The 20,624-nt window shown below is 45.9% G+C and overlaps 1 protein-coding gene across 2 annotated transcripts in view; it reads right to left on the bottom strand.

The window, feature by feature from the left end:
- Positions 1-20,624, bottom strand: part of DTWD2 (DTW motif tRNA-uridine aminocarboxypropyltransferase 2) — a 172,446-nt gene that overhangs the window by 60,999 nt on the left and 90,823 nt on the right. Inside the window, exon 5 of one of the 2 annotated variants that reach the window (XM_074994119.1) lies at positions 14,135-14,793. The exons of the other annotated variant lie outside the window; for it this stretch is intronic. Within the exon in view, the coding sequence (XP_074850220.1) occupies positions 14,296-14,793 (498 nt within the window). The 3' untranslated portion in view covers positions 14,135-14,295. Of the gene's footprint in view, positions 1-14,134; positions 14,794-20,624 lie in introns of those variants that run through there. 2 annotated transcript variants of the gene reach the window in all.

Genomic DNA, 20,624 nt, shown 5'->3' on the forward strand with positions numbered 1-20,624 from the left:
GATGTAGATTATAATTGTGTATATAAACCCTTAGATTTGAGATTTCCCCCATTTTCTAGTTAGAATCAAACAATTTGAGCTTCTAAATCAATCACCATAATCACATTGACTGAGCACCTGAAAGACTTAACAGATTTTTTAAGTATCCTTTTTGTACCCAATGTAGGAGGAAAGATGATTTTGTTTTGAGCCCAGGCTCAATGAGCAGCTATTCCAATTATTCTTTGTACATAGCTGAGTGGAAGAGGAAAGGCTTTTCTTATGTCTTTCTGCAAAATCCCTTTTTCATAAGCTTGGCAATATCTTCCATTTCTTAGTGCTACACAGGTTTGCATTATTAATATTTGAAAATACACTCTGTTATACACACAGAGAATGATATATGGGATTTGAGAATCTGACTGACTGAAGTGTTGAGAATGACCTCAAAGAAACAGATGCTGTAGGCTTATAATTTTTAGAGATACGAATATCTAACTATAGCATGTTAATAGCTTTTTATGCCATCCGGTAGGCTTGTTTTGTGTGTGACATCATATTATAGCCTCAAGCTGGCTTTGCCTTCTGAATTTTGTTACTGTCAGAACACATGCTACAGCTAATTAAGCTGCACATTTTGACCTCAAATGTGTACAGCATCTTAAACTCAATCTGTAAGTGTGGAAGGAAAATGCAGTTCCTTTTATTTTCTCAATTACTTTACAAGATTGTGTGAGTAAAAATTTCTTACAGTCAAAGACAGTGCTGTTGCATCTGCTATGGATAATTCTTTTAACCAGTCACCATGAATTTTATAAATGTGCACAGTTAAGACACATACATCCTTTGAACATTGACAAGTGAGAATCCACAATCACATTTTAGCATAGTGACACACATATTTTTAATTTTGTGTCAGTTTATCAGTGATGAGCCTGAAAATGATCATGCTGTGAATGATAAGGCTGTTCATTATCCCTCATACAAAAGTCTCATTGAAATGATGACAATCACAATACAAGCTCCTCTAGGGTCTCATCCAAAGTCCACTGAAATCATTGGAGGCCTCCTCATTGATTTCAGTGGGCTTTGGATACGGTGCTAGTTAAGGCAACATGATGTTTAAAAAAAAAAGAATGGGTAGACTAATGATTTCTGCCAGTCTTCCTCTCTCTCCCTCATCCTCTCTTTTTCAAACAAAATATATGCTTTGTTTCTGTGTCTATTGTCATTTATGCTTTCAGGTAGTCACAAATATATGTTCAATCCTATTTCCAGGAGAAAGGGTCCTGAGCTGTGCAAGATGGTAGATTACCGAAGTACACGGCTGGGAGCTGAGGTATGGAGGGGATTTGACTGGTGACTTTCTCTGTGTGATTCATGAGTGACTCTGGGATCTTTCATGCAATCAAGCTAGGTGAGGGACTCCACGTGTAATTGTGCTGCTTGTCACTAGCATGATATTGTGAAAGACACCCTAAGATGGAGAATTAGGGGGGCACAATGATCCCACAGTCTCATGCTGCACCCCAGGGATCCCATCACACCAAGACATCACAACAGCCTGAAAGTCAAACCAAACTGCAATGTTGTGGTGGTTCCCAAGATAGGAGAAAATGTGAAACACACATCCTATTTTCAGGAGGAAGGGTCTTGAGCTGTGCAAGATGGTAGGTTACTGAAGTACAAGGCTGGGAGCTGAGGTATGGAGGAGATCTGGCTGGTGACATTCTCTGTGTGATTCATGAGTGACTCTGGGATCTTTCATGCAATCAAGCTAGGTGAGGGACTCCATGTGCAATTGTGCTGCTTGTCACTAGCATGGTATTGTGAAAGACAGCCTAAGATGGAGAATTAGGGGGGCACAATGATCCCACAGTCCAACTCAAACCACTGCAATGAATTATTAAAGACCTACAACCTATCCCTAATCAGGATGCCACATTCCAGAAGGCCCTAGGTGACATGTCTGTTCTCTCCTACAGACAACCTCCCAACCTTATGAGGATTCTAACCAACAGCCACTGTCTATACCACAGGAATACCAGTCCTGGAACTTTTCCTTGCAACAAAGCCTGCTGCCAGCTTTGTCCACATATCTATTCTGGCGATACCATAACTGGACCTAACCAGGTTATTCACAGAATCACGGGCACATTCTCATGTTCCTCAACTAACATCGTATATGCCATCATGTGCCAACAATGCCCAGATGCTTTGTATATTGGACAGACTTCAAACTCTCTCAGACAAAGAGTTAATGGGCACAAAACAGACATCAAAACATTCCTGATCCACAAACCAGTTAGTCTACATTTTAATGGAGTGGGCCATTCTGTTAATGACTTAAGAGCTTGCGTCTTACTGAAGAAGAATTTTCAGTCTGCTTTAGAAAGAGAAGCTGTTGAACTCTCTCTCATATTCAAATTCAACATATTAACTCATGGTTTGAACCGGGATGCAAATTTTCTGGGACATTATAGGGGCTTTTTGGCATACTTGGCTTAATCTAATTCTTGGCTTCCCCCCACACCCCGTTCCTCTGCTCTCTGATTTGCTCACCTTGATAATTTTTTTTCTGATTTGTCAACTTTGATTACTGTTTTTGGTTCTCTATGCCTTAAATATTGAGTCTGTTCTGTTATGGCTATGGTCTGAATAAGTGGGTCTGTCCCACAAAAGCTCACCTAATAAATTATTTTGTTAGTCTTTAAAGCGCTACTTGACTGCTTTTTTGTTTTGATAGTATATAGATGAGTACTGCTCCCTCTCTGTTGCTATTCAACATTCTTAATAGATTTCTCTAGAAACAAACCCGACAACCTAAATCCATAAAAGGCCTTTTCTAGGGGGAAAAACAAACAAACAAACAAACAAACAAACACACACACACACACACACACACACACACACACACACACACACACACACACCCATTCCAAATAATCTCCTTTTCAAATCAGGTTAATAAACATTGCTGAACATAATGGACTTTCAAATTGTCACAATCTCCTATCTAATGAAACCAGCTCTCAGTTCATGAAAATGAGATATAGCACCACAGAGGTTAAACCCCTGTAATGGTCATTAAAAATTGTTTCTCAATCTTACATTTTAATAATGGTTCTAAATAAAAGAGATTACTTTATCAATATAGCACCTTGATTGCATATATCAGCTACACGTTATACAGAGAATGACAAATAATTTATACTATGGCAGATCATGCTCTCCCATGTAGAATTTAGCTGGCAAGCAAAATCCAAAAGCTTACACCTATTCAGCATTTCATATGTATGGGGTAAGCAGAATTCGTGCCCCTATAAGCCCCACTGCTATCCCAATCCTATCCTATCTGCGAGAAATCCTACAGATCAAGACATCTGCAGAAAGCAGGGTGACTGGGACAAAGTATTTTATTTCTTGGCACAATGGCTCTGTCTCCAACACCTCCAGGAACATCTGATCTTGAATCTGAGAGGGTTTGCCAGTAAGGAAAGAGAACCACAGGAATTAATGCTTACAAGTGTTATATTTATCTTTACTGGTTTTTCCAAAGGGAAATGCATCTCTTCCACAGGAGTATCCCTAAATAGCTTTGTAGCCAAGACAGATTTTATAAAGGACATTTTTATACAGACTAAGATACAGATGCATGTACATGACCTCTCCATTTCCAGATTTTCAGTGACTTGGAGAGTGTTCAGCTATTTTCATCCCCTTCATTGCAAAACCAAACAACTGAAATGCAATTTGCACGGTCTACTGCATCATTCATAAGCAAAACAAAAAGCAGTAAGTTATGTTAGAATTGGCAATCTTCCATGGCTAATGAGCAAAAAAATCCCAGTTGGGATCCAGTGACTCTTTAGTGGCCTCCCACAACGCTAATAGTGTGCTCAAAGGCAAATGTAAAGCCCCAACTCTTTTTTCAGCAATGAACTTGTTAATCAAGGGGAACCTGAACAAGTTTTCATTATTCCTTATGCAAGCAACATATATGTGGGGGTGGGGGGGGAAGAGAATCTCACCTGATGTCGGTTATCTGGCTGAAGTGAGGAGACTTAAATGTAAATTAATGCATGTTAAGCTTAATGAAAAAGTTCGATATTTTTTCCTGAGAAGTAAGCAAAGGAAAAATTATAACATATTAACTTTACATGTCGAGTGATTTGTCAAGCCACTATCCCACCGTGTTCAATAAGCCACAGTTCCAGTATGAAGATTCCATTACCTCACAAGACTTAACAAAATATCTGCAAAGGCAAAACTAAACAGTAGCAAAGTTTTTAGTAGCAATACAAAAATACTTTCAAACAAGTTACTAGCAGAAGAATGATAGGCACTCAAAATGTCAATATTTACTGCTTGTGGCGAACGATATGCAAGTTCTGTTTACCAACTGAGACAGTTTCTGATAGTGTTTGCTGACATAGGGAGCTGTTGCAGGCAAATCTTTTCCCCAGGTTTTTAAAAAATATTTCCTTTCCAGCTTCCATCTTTCCAAGCTCTCTGACAAAAGAACTGAATCCTAAACATGTGCTTGCACGGAAGCTAACACAATACCGGCAGAATTCTGGTGACTCTGGACTCTACCACAATGTAAATATGTAAATAAGCAAGAATGAATTGCAAGTGTCGATAAGAGTTCTATACCAAGCTGATATATGTTTGGATATTACCTTACAGTCCCTAATACAAAGGGGCTTCCTGGACTGTGGAGTAGGAAATGAAAAAAATCTCTCTGTATTGGAACTCTTCCTTTTAGATTATTAAAGCTGTTTTGCTCACATATCCCAGGAAGTCTAGTAGATGATATCACTGTCGTGCTTAAAACATCTCTGGACATAATTGCCCCCGTGAGTCAGGGACAGCATGCTTTTGGCGGGACAGATCTCTGTGAGGAAAAATCTCCTCAGACACATGAAGCCTCAAATTGTCATAGCCTGCCAGTTAGCAGCACTTCAACGGTCACTTTTTGACCGTTAGCTCCCCCGGCAACCTGAAATTATCCATATTCATGAATCATGATTTACATGCAGTGCTCTGATTGCATGGGTCTGGAGAGTTTCCAGAACCTTCCACCCAAGTGAGGACCTGTTAGAAGACTGTGCCTGCATGCTAATTCCTTCATAAATATTCATGAGGACGTTCTATAAAAGCAGGGCTCGCAGCCCATTCTGCGGCCCTTGACGGGAAGGCGTGGTTCCCCGGAATGTCCGCCAGTCCCCAGGCTAGCCTGAAAAGGCAAAGAGCGAAGAAAGAGCTGAATGCCTCACAGAAGCGCAAGATTGCCCATCACCTGCGCTCCTGGCAAGCAGCAAGCGGTGTCTCTGAGGGGAAGCCACTGCCAGCTGTCCACCTGGCCTGCACTTGAGCAGGTACTGCACGGCTGGTACAGTGAAACCCAGGGCCCGCCAACATACATACCGGACCTGACCAACTTATCAGATGTGACCTTTCCACTGGACGGGACATATCAAACAGGACAAGTACCTCCATTCACAGGCCTGTGCTTGGCACAGAGCCACAGCTATCACACTTCACGGCAGTCAGTGGCTTCGGGACCCTCAGTGGGGGAGCGAGGCTGATCACCTCGCTGTGTCCCTGCCTGGCAGGGTAGGGGCAGTACTCGGGGGCCTGACCCAAAGGCCAGGCCTTGCTGGCCTCTGGCTGGACTAAATCTAGAAAAAGAGACATTTAATAAGCTTGTCCATTTTACAGCTGTTATCATTGTATTTAATTGTTAGTTATAGAGATATTTATAAGATATTTTTAAAACAGGGTATTTTAATGACATTTAATTAGTTAATTTATCAGAACTGTTAGTATTATTATAATTGTTAAAAGAAGATAGGATACACCTATTAAATTATCTTAAATGTTAGTTGTTAACAATATTCAACCACAAAGGAATTAGTAGTCACTTACCAGCCACATATATATGCACTAAGGTGAAGGCGTGGCCTCCCTTTTTCCTTGATATATTTTTGGGTCCATAGAGATGAAAATCCTCCTTCAGGACCATAATTGATATACGGATCGGGCTAGCAACCTGATCCTGGTAGGGGTGAGAGGGGTAGTGTCCTCCCCCCTCGTTTGGATAAGAAAAGGTACACATATATTTATATATTTAATATTTATCTATTTATCATACTACTTTAACTTTCTTTAACTATCACGCCACTTTAGTGTCATCATGAACACCGTGTCATCCATGTAAGTGGGTACTGTTGTTAAGCAAACTGATGCAATACCATTCTATTTGCTTTTCAATTAATAAATCTATTGTAAGTGTTTCCGAAGAAAAAAGTCTGCTCGTCTGTCTCGTTGTCCCTCCTGGCTCCTGCTTGTCCGGGGGTGGGGTTCGGTGGGGACCGTGTCAACCCAGTGTGCACACCGTCATAAGTCCACGGGGGTGGGTCCTGGGACCTTAGGTGAGGAGGGCCTAGCGCTACTGTAGTATTTGCGGTCCTGCTAGAGAGCCTCCCTCTGCATTCCATCAATCGCTATTTCATATTTAGCATGGAAGTGCATACTAAGGAAATGAAAACAAAAATCCCACCATCAGATAGTGAATACATGCTACCCCGTAGCCAATATCACTGGATTTCCTGGGATGAGACAGGACTACACATGGTTTTCATTTATTCCACAGTCACCAGAGGATCTCCAGTACTCATTTCTAAAAGTGTGAATGATTTTTTTTTTTTAAATTATACCTAATAAGAAAACTCTGCACAAGTACTTTGGGCAAAGATTCACCAAGTTACTTAAAACCATGCCCAACTTTGAGCATGTGAGGAATCACACCAATGTCAATGAGATTCTTAGCAGACTTAAAGTTCAGCACATGCTTAAATAATGCACATTTGAGACCTTAAGAAGGATCTGAATGACACTTCAGACAATGAAAATAATTGGAATTACTTTTAGAATAATGAAAATAATGGGTAGGTGTCCTCACCCATTTTTTGCACTGATGGACTGGATTAACATCTGCAATGAGATTTCTAAACTGCTCCAGTATTAAAAGAATAATGTATGTTTTAATGGTTAATTATTTGAGACTATCATTTAATTTTTCCAACTTTTTAAAATTTACTCCTAATTGATGGCAATAGACATGACAGCATTTAATAGATTGCCAGGGAATCGCCTCAGTCCAGGGAAGACCAAGAGCTCCTCAGTGGAGACTTATGATGTACAACAGTCAAACCTGAAAGGACGCTGTCATACTGATGACCCTTAGTCAATTCCAGATGCCCCTAGAGAGCAAGCTGCTTTCACATAAGAAATGCAAGATGATTGGCACTTTGAATGTAAGAACACAGAGAACAAGGGAAATGTACACAAGCAGCAAAAGAAATGCAAGCATACAAACTCTCCAGCCCAGGCATCTGTGAAGCCAGATGGAACACCTTTGGGGAGGCTAGGCTAGGCTAGGCTGCACTCAGGAGAGACCTTATTATATTCAGGAACAGAGAAGGAAGGTGACATTCATGAAGCAGAAGCAGAGGCAGCTCTTTCGTTATCTAAAGAAGCTGCCAGAAGTCTGGCACAGTGGGAGCCAGGATCAGAGCATCTGATTTGAGCCAGTTTTGAATCCTAATTCTAGAAGGGTCACCATCATAATGTGCTATGCACCCCAATTAATGCAGTGGAAGAAGAAGAGAAAGAACAGCTTTATACACAACTGCAATCAGTGCTTGACAAGACACCCAGATTCAATATGCTGATCTTGATGGGCGACCTGAAAGCTAAGATGGACAATCCCAGCCAGGAAAAAGAAATGGGAACACACAGTGTAGGCCAGATGAATGAAAACGGCCAACTCTGTGGACATGTGTGCATTTAATGAACTTATAATTGGAGGCACGCTTCGTACACACAAAAACTGCCATAAAGCAACTTGAGTATTGACTCACAATCATTCACAAAACCAAATCAACAACTTCGCAGTTCGAAGGAGATGGCGAAAATCCCTGGAAGATGTGAATGCTAGCCATGGAGCAGACATTGGATCAGACCATCAGTTGGTAGTTGCTAAACTCAAAATGAAACTTGCAGCAAGAAAATGACAGCCCAGCACAAGAACCAGATTTGATGTGGGGAAGCTGAAGATACAAGAAACGAAAGAAGTCTTCCAAATTACCCTGAGCAACTGCTTTGAGGAAGGAAAGGAGCAAAACAAACTGCAGAGGGAGTCTGGAGCTCAATGAAGAAAGCTATAGTGGAAATGTGCGATGTGGTGTTAGGGTGACCTCCCACTAACCAGAAGAAATGGATCACAGATCAGACATGGAGAATGATCAAACAACAGAAGGCACTCAAACAACAAGTCAACCAAGTAAAAACAAGAGATCAGAAACAAGCTGTGTCATCCAGATACCATGAAATCCCTGGGGAAGTAAAGAAAAGTCTTTGCAGGGATAAGAGAAATTTCATAAATGAGACAGCACAAAAGCAGAGATAGCATCTAAACAAGGGGAATTGAAAATACAATACAATACAACTTGAGTCTTGAGCAGAAGAAAAAGAAACCCAAACATACTAGTCAAAAACAAAGATGGTCAGCTACTTATCTCAGTGGATAAGCAGCTAGCCAGATAGAATGAGCATTTTGAAGAGGTGTTAAACAGACCACAATCAACAAACCCATCACAGCTGGAAGCAGAAGAACCCCTAGACATCAACACTGTGACAATTACAAACAAGGAAGTCTGCAAGGCAATAAGGAACCTAAAGAATGGCAAGGCAGCAGGACCTGATAATATTCCATCTTAAGTACAGTAGGAATGTTGATTGGTGAGGGTTGGGTGTTGACAACCCTTGTGAATGTTTAAGTTTCATGAATATCAAACCTGGTGAGGCTCAGAAGGAAACTCCCCAGGCCTGCTCCAGGTCCCCAACCCCAAAGGTCACAGGCTCCCAGAGCTGCTCCAAATGCTGCCCAGCATTGGTCTCTCCCATAGGTGCATGCAGCCGGGGGAGTGGAATTTGATGGTCTCCTGGGCTCTGGCGTCGCAGGTGGCTCTGGGCAGCAGCAGGGCGGAGGCGGAGCCCAGCAATGCGGCTGTGGGGATCTGGTCAGTGGTTGGGCCATTCCCCCGGTTGGAAGCGGGGCTGGGTGCCCCTGCTCTAACTAGGCTGGGCCAGGTTGGCATCTACCACTGCCACAAGTAAAATGATCGCCGCTGTGGCACAGGACATGCTGGCACTGCCAGAGCTGCTGTGGATGCTGAAATGGGACCCGCACATGTCCCCCATTGCACCTGACTTCCAGCACATGTACCATGGCCCTGTGTCTCAGCCTTGCCCCCTCCCTGCTCCGCTCCGCCCGCAACCCTGGGGAGTGCAGGGTCCCCAGCCCACAGTGAGAGAGAGAGAGAGAGAGTGTGTGTGTGTGTGTAAGGGGATCCTCTGCTTCTGCCCTCCTGCCACATCACTGACCCCATGTGGGTCCCTGCAGTGGTAACTGTGGCTAGCAGGCTGGGAGAAGAGCTGTTGGGAAGCTTGCTCTGCCCGCCCACTTAGCCTAGCATGGGAAATTGAAACTGACTCCCGCAGCCACTCATGAATAATTGAATTCATGATTGTTAAATTTGTGAATGTTGAGACCTTCCTGTACTAAAACAAGGATGAGCTGCTATAGTGGACCAGCTACACAGTTTGCTAAATATGATATGGACAACAGAAGAGATTCTAAACAATTGGAGAAAAGGGCTGCTAGTGAAATGCCCTAAATCCAGAGATCTCTTACTGTGTGAAAAGTGGAGGGGGATCACCCTCCTGTCCATTCCAAGCAAAGTACTAACCAGAGAGTCATCCTGGGATAAGTGAAAGATGCCAGAGACCACAAACTATGAGAAGAACAGGCAGGTTTTAAGACAGGATGATCTTGCACAGACCAGATAGTAACACTTCAGATCATCATAAAACAATGCATTGAATGGAAAAAACCACTCTACATCAACTTCCTGGACTTCGTGAAAGCCTTAGACAGCGTGGACAGACAATCCATCTGGACCATCATGCAACATTACGGAGTCCCAGGCAACTGGTTATCATCATCAAGAAATTGTATGAAGAAAACTCCTGTCAAGTCACCCATGATGGAAAAAGTCCAAGTCACAGCAGGTGTACACCAAGGCTGCCTTCTTTCTCCATTACTCTTCCTGATTGTTCTAGACTGGGTTACCAAAGACAGCATATGCCAACTCAGGAAAGGAACTCCAATGGACCCAAAACAGAAAATTTGAAGATTTAGGGTTTGCAGATGACTTAGCCCTGATTGCAGACAAACCAGTGCAAATGAAAGAGAAGACGGATGCCCCACAGGAAACAGCTGAGCATGTGGGCCTCAAGATCAGTCAAGAGAAGACAAAGTTGATGTGCATTAATAATAGATGGAAAACAAAATTACAACTGAAGGAAAAGCAGTGCAAGATGTTGACCACTTGGTATACTTGGGGAGTGTTACCAGCAAGAATGGGAGCACTGAGGAGGACATCAGTGTGAGACTAGGAAACACACAACAAGCCTGTGCCATATTATGACCACTCTGGTGTACAAGAGGCATTTCAACAAGAACCAACCCATGTATTTTCACTTCCAATGTGAAATCAGGGTTGCTGTATGGCTAGGCAACATGGAACATTGTCCAGAGCAATACTGAGAAAATTCAGACGTTTGTCAATAAATGCCTTAGAGTCTATCAACATACTCCCCAGCTAAAGTGGTACTATAGAATACCAAATGAAACTTTGTGGACCAAAAAAAACCAGAAGCCAAAGGGGGTCCAGATCAGGAAGAGAAAATAGCGATGGGCAGGCCATGTCCTGCGTAAGGACTGCAAGGAATGTATCATGAGACAAGCGTTAGAATGGAATCCAAAGGGGAGGCAATGGGGATGTCAGAAACAAACATGGTGACGAAGTTTCTTGGATGAAGTAAAAGTAGCTGGCTTAATGTGGGATCAAATCAAGACTATAGCCAAGGATCACAAGAGATGGAGAATGACTGTGGAGGCCCTATGATCCACTAGGGGCCCAACAAATTAATCATCATCAATCACCAAAAAAATTAAAACATCTTGGTTGTACAAGTGAAGCAATAACATTCCATAATACAACACATACAATAGATTAATTTGGAAATATATATTATCTGAATGCAAAGATCTAATATTAATTTGAGTGTAAATGCTCATTTGATCAGCATTTGTGGTTTTAGAAATATGTAGAATGATTTCTCACCTGATTTAAACATGGAAGAAGGAACTTTTAAAAATATTTAAAAAGGTCTTTTGACAAAATAAGTCAATCTACCTTAACCAAACTATTTGCATGCATAGACAAAAAATCACATTTAGTTTAATTTACAGTAATATACATAAACATTGAATATTACGATATAAAGGATAGAATCTTATTTATTTGGCTTGCTAATTTAGAATTGATTGCACTGTTCTGGAAACATCAATATTTGAAACAGACACAAACAGCACTTTAAACTGCTTCAGTATCTGACCATCAGGGAAAAGCCATCAATCCAAGAGAATTTCCTTGAAAAATAACTTATGAAGAAGACTGACAGTTTATATAATGCTCCTTAAAAATCACAATAACAATGGAGTAGAATCCCACAACCACCCTGAAAATAATTATTTTGAATGCATGGGCCAATACTTTTGACAAAAAGTCAATTGTATATGACTCTAACATGGACTTTGTCCCAAAGCCACTTCTAGACATGAATTAATCCATAGATTATAAGGTCTGATAAGAATGTGTTACTCCTCCTTTCTCTTTTAATCAAAAAATAAAAAGTTTTTTCCTACACAGGTGTACTCAGGCCCTGGTTTGGTAAAAACTATGTACAAACTTAACTTAAAGCATAAATCTCCATCTATCCGTAATAAATTTTAAGCACATGCTCAAAGCTTGACATCATATTTAAGTCCCATTTGCAAGTGCTAAAGTGCTTTGCTATGTAATAACTTAGGAGAACAAGATGTCCTTTTCCCTGCCTATTGCACTTGTACAGGGAGAGGCATAATCCTTTTTCTGTGCAAGTAAGAGTGGGGCTGCTCACATCACCCACAGGCCTAGAAGAGTCATGATCAAGTGGATACATATCACCATATTTTCCTGTGCTGAGTGCCTATGGCTACATCTACACATGAACGCCACATCGAAATAGCTTATTTCGATATAGCGACATCGAAATAAGCTATTTCGATGAATAACGTCTACACGTCCTCCAAGGCTGGTGCCATCGATGTTCAATGTCGAAGTTGGGCAGCACCACATTGAAGTAGGCGTTGCAGGGGAATGTCTACACGCCAAAGTAGCACACATCAAAATAAGGGTGCCAGGAACAGCTGCAGACAGGGTCACAGGGAGGACTAGAACTTCCGGGGCATCAGCTAGCCGCTCCCTTAAAGGGCCCCTCCCAGACACATGCAGCCTGCATAGCACGCGGTCTGCAGAGCCATAGGCACGCACACCTCAGGCGACGCAATCATGGACCCCCAGCAGGAGCAGCCGCCACCGCCGCCAGAGATCCAACCAGCTGCCCCTGTAGGAGCAGTGCTCGCACTGCTCCATGCCATGCAGGAGGCAGCTGATCACATCCTAGCCACAGAGGAGGAACTGCCCGCAGGGGAGGAGGAAGCAACCCCAAACCCTGCAGCCCCCTGCTCTCCCCCCCGCCGCACACGCCACCGGCTGTGGAGCTACCCCACGAGCACCGACTAGTGGGAGTGGCTGGTGCTCGGAGAGTGGGACAACAACCGCTGGCTCCAGAACTTTTGGATGAGCCGGCAGACATTTCTGGAGCTATGCCATTAGCTCAACCCCGCACTGAGGCACCAGGACACCTCCATGCGGCGTGCCCTCAGTGTGGAAAAAGGGGTCGGCATCGCTGTCTGGAAGCTGGCCACTCCAGACAGCTACCGATCCGTGGGCCAGCAGTTTGGCGTCGGCAAGGCCACCGTTGGGGCTGTCCTCATGGAGGTAAGAGGACCCACGGAGGGAATGGGAGGCAGCCCTAGCAGGGGAGGGCCACACACATCCTGCACACCCCTCATTGGTGGTCTCCCATGTACTTCCCTTGCAGGTCGTCCACGCCATCAACGCCCTGCTCCTCCACAGGCTCGTGCGGCTTGGGGACCCGGACGCCGCCATCGCGGGGTTTGCCACCCTGGGCTTCCTCACTTGCTTTGGGGCTCTGGATGGGACCCACATCCCCATCTGTGCCCTGGAGCACAGTGGAGAACGCTACTTAAACAGGAAGGGCTACCACTCAGTGGTCCTCCAGGCCTTGCTGGACAGCCGGGGCCGCGTCCTGGACATATATGTGGGCTGGCCTGGCAGCACTCACGACGCCCGGGTATTCCGGAAATCGGGCCTGTGCCGCCAGCTGGAGGCGGGGACCTACATCCCCCAGCCGGAGATCCCTGTGGGGGACACCACCATGCCCCTCTGCGTCATCGCAGACGCGGCATACCCCCTCCGGCCCTGGCTCATGCACCCTTACACGGGCCATCTGTCAGCCAGCCAGGAGCACTTCAACATGCGCCTGAACCACGCGTGCCAGGTGGTGGAGCGCACATTTGGCCGCCTCAAAGGGCGCTGGAGGTGTCTCCTCACCCGCCTTGATGCGGGCCCCACCAACATCCCCCAGATTGTGGGTGCGTGCAGCGCCCTCCACAACCTTGTCGAGAGCAAGGGGGAGGCATTCTTTCAGGGCTGGGCTGTGGAGGCTCGCAGGGCCGATGTGCAGCCACCCGCTGCCCCCAGTCGCCAAGTGGACCCTGAAGGGACCCAGGTCCGGGAGGCCCTGCGGGCCCATTTTGACGAGGCCGCAGGGTGAACGCTGGCAAGCCCTGCACTGCACGCCCCCCATCCTCCACAACACTCCCTGCCCCTACGCCCACACCACAGAGCACCCAAGAGCACACCCCGCCACTTTTCTTGTAAATAAAAATAGACATGTTGTTTGTCAAACCAGAATATATGTTGAACTCATTATTATTATTATAACTATTTACAGGCAAAATAAATATTATATATATATGTATTATAAATAAGATAAGATGACAGAAAAAAAAAGGGGAAGACAAGGAAGGGGAGAACTATTTACATGGGGGGGCAGGTATCATCATAACAACATAACAGGGGTCTAATACAAACTATTTACAAAAGATAAGTGAAGGGGATATATACAAAGGAGGGGGGGGTCCACATCCTGGGCCCCACACCCCCTAATGTCCAGCGCTGGGGGTGGGCGGCTGCGATCCGCGCCTCAGCATCAGCCCTGGCCGGGGCTGGCTGGGGGCCGAGCAGACCGGGAGATATGGCCGGCGGGTGTCAGCTGGCCCCAGGTCCCCCTCGGTGGAAGGGCCCTCAGTGGCGGATGGCAGTGCGACGGTGGGTGGAGCGGCGGGTGGAGCAGGCAGGGCGGGCAGAGCAGTGGCCGGCGCGGCATGGGAGGCCAGGAAGTCCGCGACACGCTTGAACGTGCGCATAAAGGCCCCCCATGCCTCCTGGCGCCAGGCCAGTGCCTGCTCCTGTAGGTCAAGGAGCCGCTCCTCCACCGGCAGGTGCTGCTCTGAGACCTCCAGCTGCCGACAGAGGATTGCCAGCAGCTGGGGGTCCGTCGCCGTCCTGGAGTGCTGGCTCCGCCGTCGTCCCCGCCCTGGGGCCGGTCGGTGCTCCGCCGAGGGGCTGGCCTGGACTGATGGCCCTGGTGGGCTCTCCGGGACCACTGACACCTCGCCAGCGCTCTCCAGTCCTTCCGATGGTGCAGCTGCGGAACACAGGGGGGGAAGAAGAGTGTAGACAGCCGTTAGTGTGGGCCCTGAGCCATGGCCCTTGTCCCCCCCACCCCTCTGCTGCTGGTTCCCCATCCCCGTCCCCAGGAGATGCTGATGATGATGATGGGTGTTCCACCCCCTCACCCTGGGGGACCCTAGGTTCCGCTCCCCCCATCCCCAGGGATGGGACATGGCACTGTCGTGCTGGGGGGGCAGGGGCTGATGCACTCTTCTGAGGGACATGCCACTGCTGTCCTTGGGGCCATGGTCATCTGGGCATGTGGAGGGCCCTGGTCATGTCTGTTACCCCCGTCCCTCAACCCCAGGTGGACGGACGCCCTGCTGGAGCTCCAGGATGGCAGGATTATTTGGAGCCCCCCGTCGCTGGAGGAGGACTCCCCCTCCTCCTCCTCCAGCGTCCCGGGGTGGGCTCCTGGGGGGGCCCCTGGGGTGTAGGGCTTACCTCCGGGGTGGACTCTGCCTGCTGGGGCTTGTCGGCCGAGGTATCAAGAGTGGCCGGAGGGGAGGTGGTGTGCTGGGGGCCCAGGATGGCCCTGAGCTCCCTGTAAAAGGGGCAAGTGACGGGGGCGGCCCCAGATCGGCCGGCCGCATCCTGGGCCCGGGCGTAACCCTGCCGCAGCTCCTTCACTTTACTCCTGACATGGTCAGGAGTGCAGGCAGGGTGACCCCGGGCGGCCAGGCCCTCGGCCAGCCGAGCGAACGCATCCGCGTTCAGCCTCTTGCTTCCCATTACCTGGAGCACCTCCTCCTCACTCCAGAGCCCCAGCAGGTCCCAAAGCTCGGCCTCCATCCAGGAGGGGCCCCGCTGCCGCTTCCTGATGGGGATAGCAACTTCGACGTCTCGCCGCCTTACGTCGATGTCAACTTTGAAATTGCGCCCGCCACGTGTAGTCGTGTTGGGCGCTATTTTGAAGTTGGCGTGGCTACTTCGAAGTAGCCGGCATGTGTAGACACGGCTTATGAGGGTTAAACAGTTGTACTAATGGGGCATTCCAAAGATGCTCTTCTCCAGCGTTCATGTGCATTATGTCTTACAAAGTGATTATGTCTTCAGCTGCTTATGTCCCACCACCTGGATATCTAGGAAATGTACACTGCTATAACTGTGACTGACACAGTGCAATTATGATTACAGTGGAACCAGTTATGGGAACATCTCCTCAAAAAAAATAAGCATAGAGGTCACAGTCTGGCGCATAAATTAGTAAAACATATCAAAATGTAATTACCTAGAGCGGTTTGCAGAATTTCCATCGCTGGAGATGAGAATAGGTTGGATAAATATCTAACAGGAATAGTAACACAGAGAAAGCAAACTCTTAAGTCATTAACAGAATGGCCCACTCCATTAAAACATAGACTATCTGGTTTGTGGATCAGGAGTGTTTTGATGTTTGTTTTGTGCCCATTAACTCTTTGTCTGAGAGAGTCTGAAGTCTGTCCAATATACAGAGCATCTGGGCACTGTTGGCACATGATGGCATGTACGATGTTAGCTGAGGAACATGAGAATGTGCCCGTGATTCTGTGAATAACCTGGTTAGGTCCAGTGATGGTATCTCCACAACAGATATATGGACGAAGTTGGCAACAGGCTTTGTTGCAAGGAAAAGTTCCAGGACTGGTGTTCCTGTGGTATAGACACTGGTTATAGGCGAGAATCCTTGTAAGGTTGGGAGGTTGTTTGTAGGAGAGAACAGGCCTGTCACCTAGGGCCTTCTGGAGCGTGGCATCCTGATTAAGGATAGGTTGTAGGTCTTTAATAATGCGTTGCAGTGGTTTGAGTTGGGGGCTGTAGGTAATGACCAGTGGTGCTCTGTTCTTGCCTTTTTTGGGCCTGTCTTGGAGTATCTGGTGTCTGGGTATTCGTCTGGCCACATAAAAACATTCCTGATCCACAAACCAGTCAGTCACCACTTTAATGGTGTGGGTCTTTCTGTTAATTACCTGAAAGTTTGCGTCTTACTGAAAAGGAATTTTCACAACAATTTTCCTCTCTTTGGAAAGCAAGGCTGCTGAACTCTTTTATATTTAAATTTGACACATTAACAGTGGTTTGAAAAATATTATCAAGGTGAGCAAATCAGAGTGTAGAGGGGCAGAAGGGGAAGGGGGGAGTCAAGAATTAGATTAAGCCAAGTATGCAAAAGAGCGCCTATAATGACTCCCCCTCCTCCTCCTCCAGCGTCCCGGGGTGGGCTCCTGGGGGGGCCCCTGGGGTGCAGGGCTTACCTCCGGGGCGGACTCCGCCTCTGGGGCCTGCTGGGGCTCGTCGGTCGAGGTATCAAGAGTGGCTGGAGGGGAGGTGGTGTGCTGGGGGCCCAGGATGGCCCTGAGCTCCCTGTAAAAGGGGCAAGTGATGGGGGTGGCCCCAGATCGGCCGGCCGCATCCTGGGCCTGGGCGTAACCCTGCCACAGCTCCTTCACCTTACTCCTGACATGGTCAGGAGTGCGGCAGGGTGACCCCTAGGCCAGAGGGTGTGTGGAGAGTATTCTATGGAAATAGCCAAGCCTCAATTCTGTACAAAGGTAAAGAGGCACAATCTGGTCTGGTGTTCTTTTCTTACTGCATATCAAATCATGAGACCCTACATGACTGTCCAAGAGAGAGCTATTTCCAAGAACCATATGGAAAAAAGGGGGCACAAACAGTGACATTTATTTAAACAAGATTTCTCCTACCCTCAGTAACCTACGTACCCAGCCTGTTTTATCAGAAGCACATACCAAACCAATACATACTTGGTTTTGACAACACCACTTCTTGCATGCTTTTTGCATATGCAAGAATGAAACATCCATATCTTATTGCAGGTCTGATTTATTTAAAAGTATTCACTTGATGCATAATTTAATAGGAACCATAAACTCCTTGTGAGAAGACTGCATTAAGGTTTCAAGTTTTATATTTCTACCCCAAAGATATTGCTTATGGCTATTTATAAGGTTTTACAGTATTTATGGGAGATCACTTTTACAAACCTCATAGGCTCTGAGCTTAAGATAAAATATAGTTGGTTGTGGGTGAAGCATGGTTTGTAGATCAAAATATCACTTTGTTAAACCCACAACTAAACTGATTAACTCATATAAGGCATTTTAGAAGAAAATAATACAGACTTACAAGTTTTTTTATAAAAAGCAACTTGTGTTAGACTAAAATTTATTATACAAAAGATTGAAGAACTGCCCAAATGACAGTGGTTAATCATGTAATAAGCATAAATAAAATCTTCCATCCTGCACCGGGAATCATTTGCATGTATCCTAGAGAGCACCACTGACTTATGCAATATTTCTTTCAGGGTTGTGCTCATGCAGTTCTCAAGGTAGGACTAGAACCTATATCTATGTACTTTATTAGCTCTAACAATTAGCACTACATCCAAACATGATAATCAAGAGTACTTGGATGGGGAATACCTATCACTGTTAATGGTAATAGTTGGATGTCATTAATGATGTTATTAATAGGTTTCATCATCAACTCCCTCCATGTTCTGTAGCCATGATTTGAGAACAATTCAGGACTATTACAAGCTTCCCCCAGGCCAAAAGTAGAATAATAGAGAATTTCCACAGAAGGGCCACAACATCCTACTTTCATACTCAGAATCACAGAATCACTGAGCTGGAAGAGACCTCAGGAGGTCATCTAGTCCAGCCCCCTGCTTCAAGCAGGATCAACCCCCACTAAGTCATCCCAGCCACGACCTTGTCCAGACGGGACTTAAAAACCTCAAGGGATGGAGAATCCACCACCTCTGTAGGCAACGCATTCCAATGCTTCACCATCCGCCTGGTGAAGAAGTTTTTCCTAATATCTAACCTACACCTTTCCCTCTTCAGCTTCTGACTATTACTCCTTGTTCTGCCATCTGACACCACTGAGAACAGTTTCTCACCCTCCTTTTTAGCGCTCCCCTTCAGGAAGTTGAAGGCTGCTAGTAAATCACCTCTAAGTCTCCGCTTCCGTAAACTAAACAAGCCCAAATCCCTCAGCCTATCCTCATAGGTTTTGTGCTCCACACCCTTAATCATTTTTGTTACCCTTCGCTGAACCTGCTCCAGCAAATCCACATCCTTTTTATACTGGGGGGCCCAAAACTGGACACAATATTTCAGATGTGGCCTGACCAGTGCCAAATAAAGAGGAATAATTACTTCTCTAGATCTGCTCGAAATGCTCCTCCTAATGCACCCTAGTATGCTGTTAGCCTTCTTGGCTACAAGGGCACGCTGTTTACTCATATCCAGCCTTTCATCCACCATAACCCCTAGGTCCCTTTCCATCGTACTGCTGCTGAGCCAGTCAGTCCCCAGCCTGTAACAATGTTTGGGATTCTTCCGCCCCAGGTGCAGGACTCTACACTTCTCCTTATTGAACCGCATCAGATTTCTTTTGGCCCAGTCCTCCAATTTACCCAGGTCCCTCTCGACTCTCTCTCTACCCTCCAACGTATCTACCTCTCCCCCTAGTTTTGTGTCATCCGCAAACTTGCTGAGGGTGCAATCCAGTCCCTCATCCAGGTCATTAATAAAGATGTTGAATAACATGGGCCCCAGAACCAAGCCTTGCAGGTTCACAGGCTCAGCTGGAAATAGCATAAGGTTAAAAAAAAAATGTAGATTTCGACACAGTGAACATTTTACGAGATCTTACCACCACTACCACCAGCCTTTTGGTTCCTGGGTTCAAACTAAAGATGGTTTGGAATTTTGTGATGAAGCTTTAATTTTGGGGAAGGGGGAAAGTGGAGGGAGCGGGGAGGGCAGGAGAGAAGGAAAGAGACAGAAAGTCCATTTTCACAAAATGGAAAACCTCCTAGACATTTTTCAATTTTTTCCACTGGAAAATGGAAAATTTAATGTTTAATGAAAACAGAAAATATTTCAATTTGTCATGCCAAACTGATTTTTTCCAGGCCAACTTGACATCATGTACATTTGCTGGAACTACCACAGCGCTTCATGGGAGCTGAAGTTCCAATATCTCATGTATGCATTCTCTTTTTTAAGGCATAGTCTTCCTCAGAGGACAAAAAGAAGTTACTCACTTGTGTAGTAACGATGGTTCTTCAAGATGTGTCCCCATGGGTGCTCCACATTAGGTTTCGGGCTCGCCCCGGTGCCGCAGATTGGAGATTTTCAAGCCGTATCTCGTCGGGTCGTTCATGCACCAATGCACGCTGGTCCTTCGTGCGCTTTCGGTCACATGCGCGATCCAGTCCACACCAGTTCCTAACCAACCGCCCGTGTGCTCCTGGAAAACATAAAGCAGAACTCCGAAACGAGGAGGAACAGGTGGGTAGTAGAGCACCCACGGGGACATCTTGAAGAACCATTGTTACTACACAAGTGAGTAACTTCTTTTTCTTCTTCGACTGGTCCCCATGGGTGCTCCACATTAGGTGACTACCCAGCAGTGACCCCAGAAAAATGGAGGTGGGTACTGGATTTATGTGCAGCTTGCCCTTGAAAGGACTGCTGGCGATATCCTCATCCAATGCCCAGTGAATCGCATAGTGTCTGGTGAAGGTGACATAGGATGATCATGTCGCTGCTCTGCAGATGTCCTTTAGTGTGACTTCTTTAAAGAAGGCTGTCGAGGCTGCCATCACTCTAGTAGAGTGAGCCCTGGACGGAACTAGCAGAGGGGTCTTACAGAGCTCATAACACACTTTTATGCAGGATACAATGTTATTTGAAATTCTTTGTGATGATAGCCCTTCCCCTTTTGATCTGAGTGCAAGAGACACCAGCCGCCTATCCGTCTTCCAGAAGGGTTTAGTTCTGTCTATGT

The sequence above is a fragment of the Carettochelys insculpta genome, chromosome 5, assembly GCF_033958435.1.
Source record: "Carettochelys insculpta isolate YL-2023 chromosome 5, ASM3395843v1, whole genome shotgun sequence".
Classification (NCBI taxonomy): Eukaryota; Metazoa; Chordata; order Testudines; family Carettochelyidae; genus Carettochelys; species Carettochelys insculpta.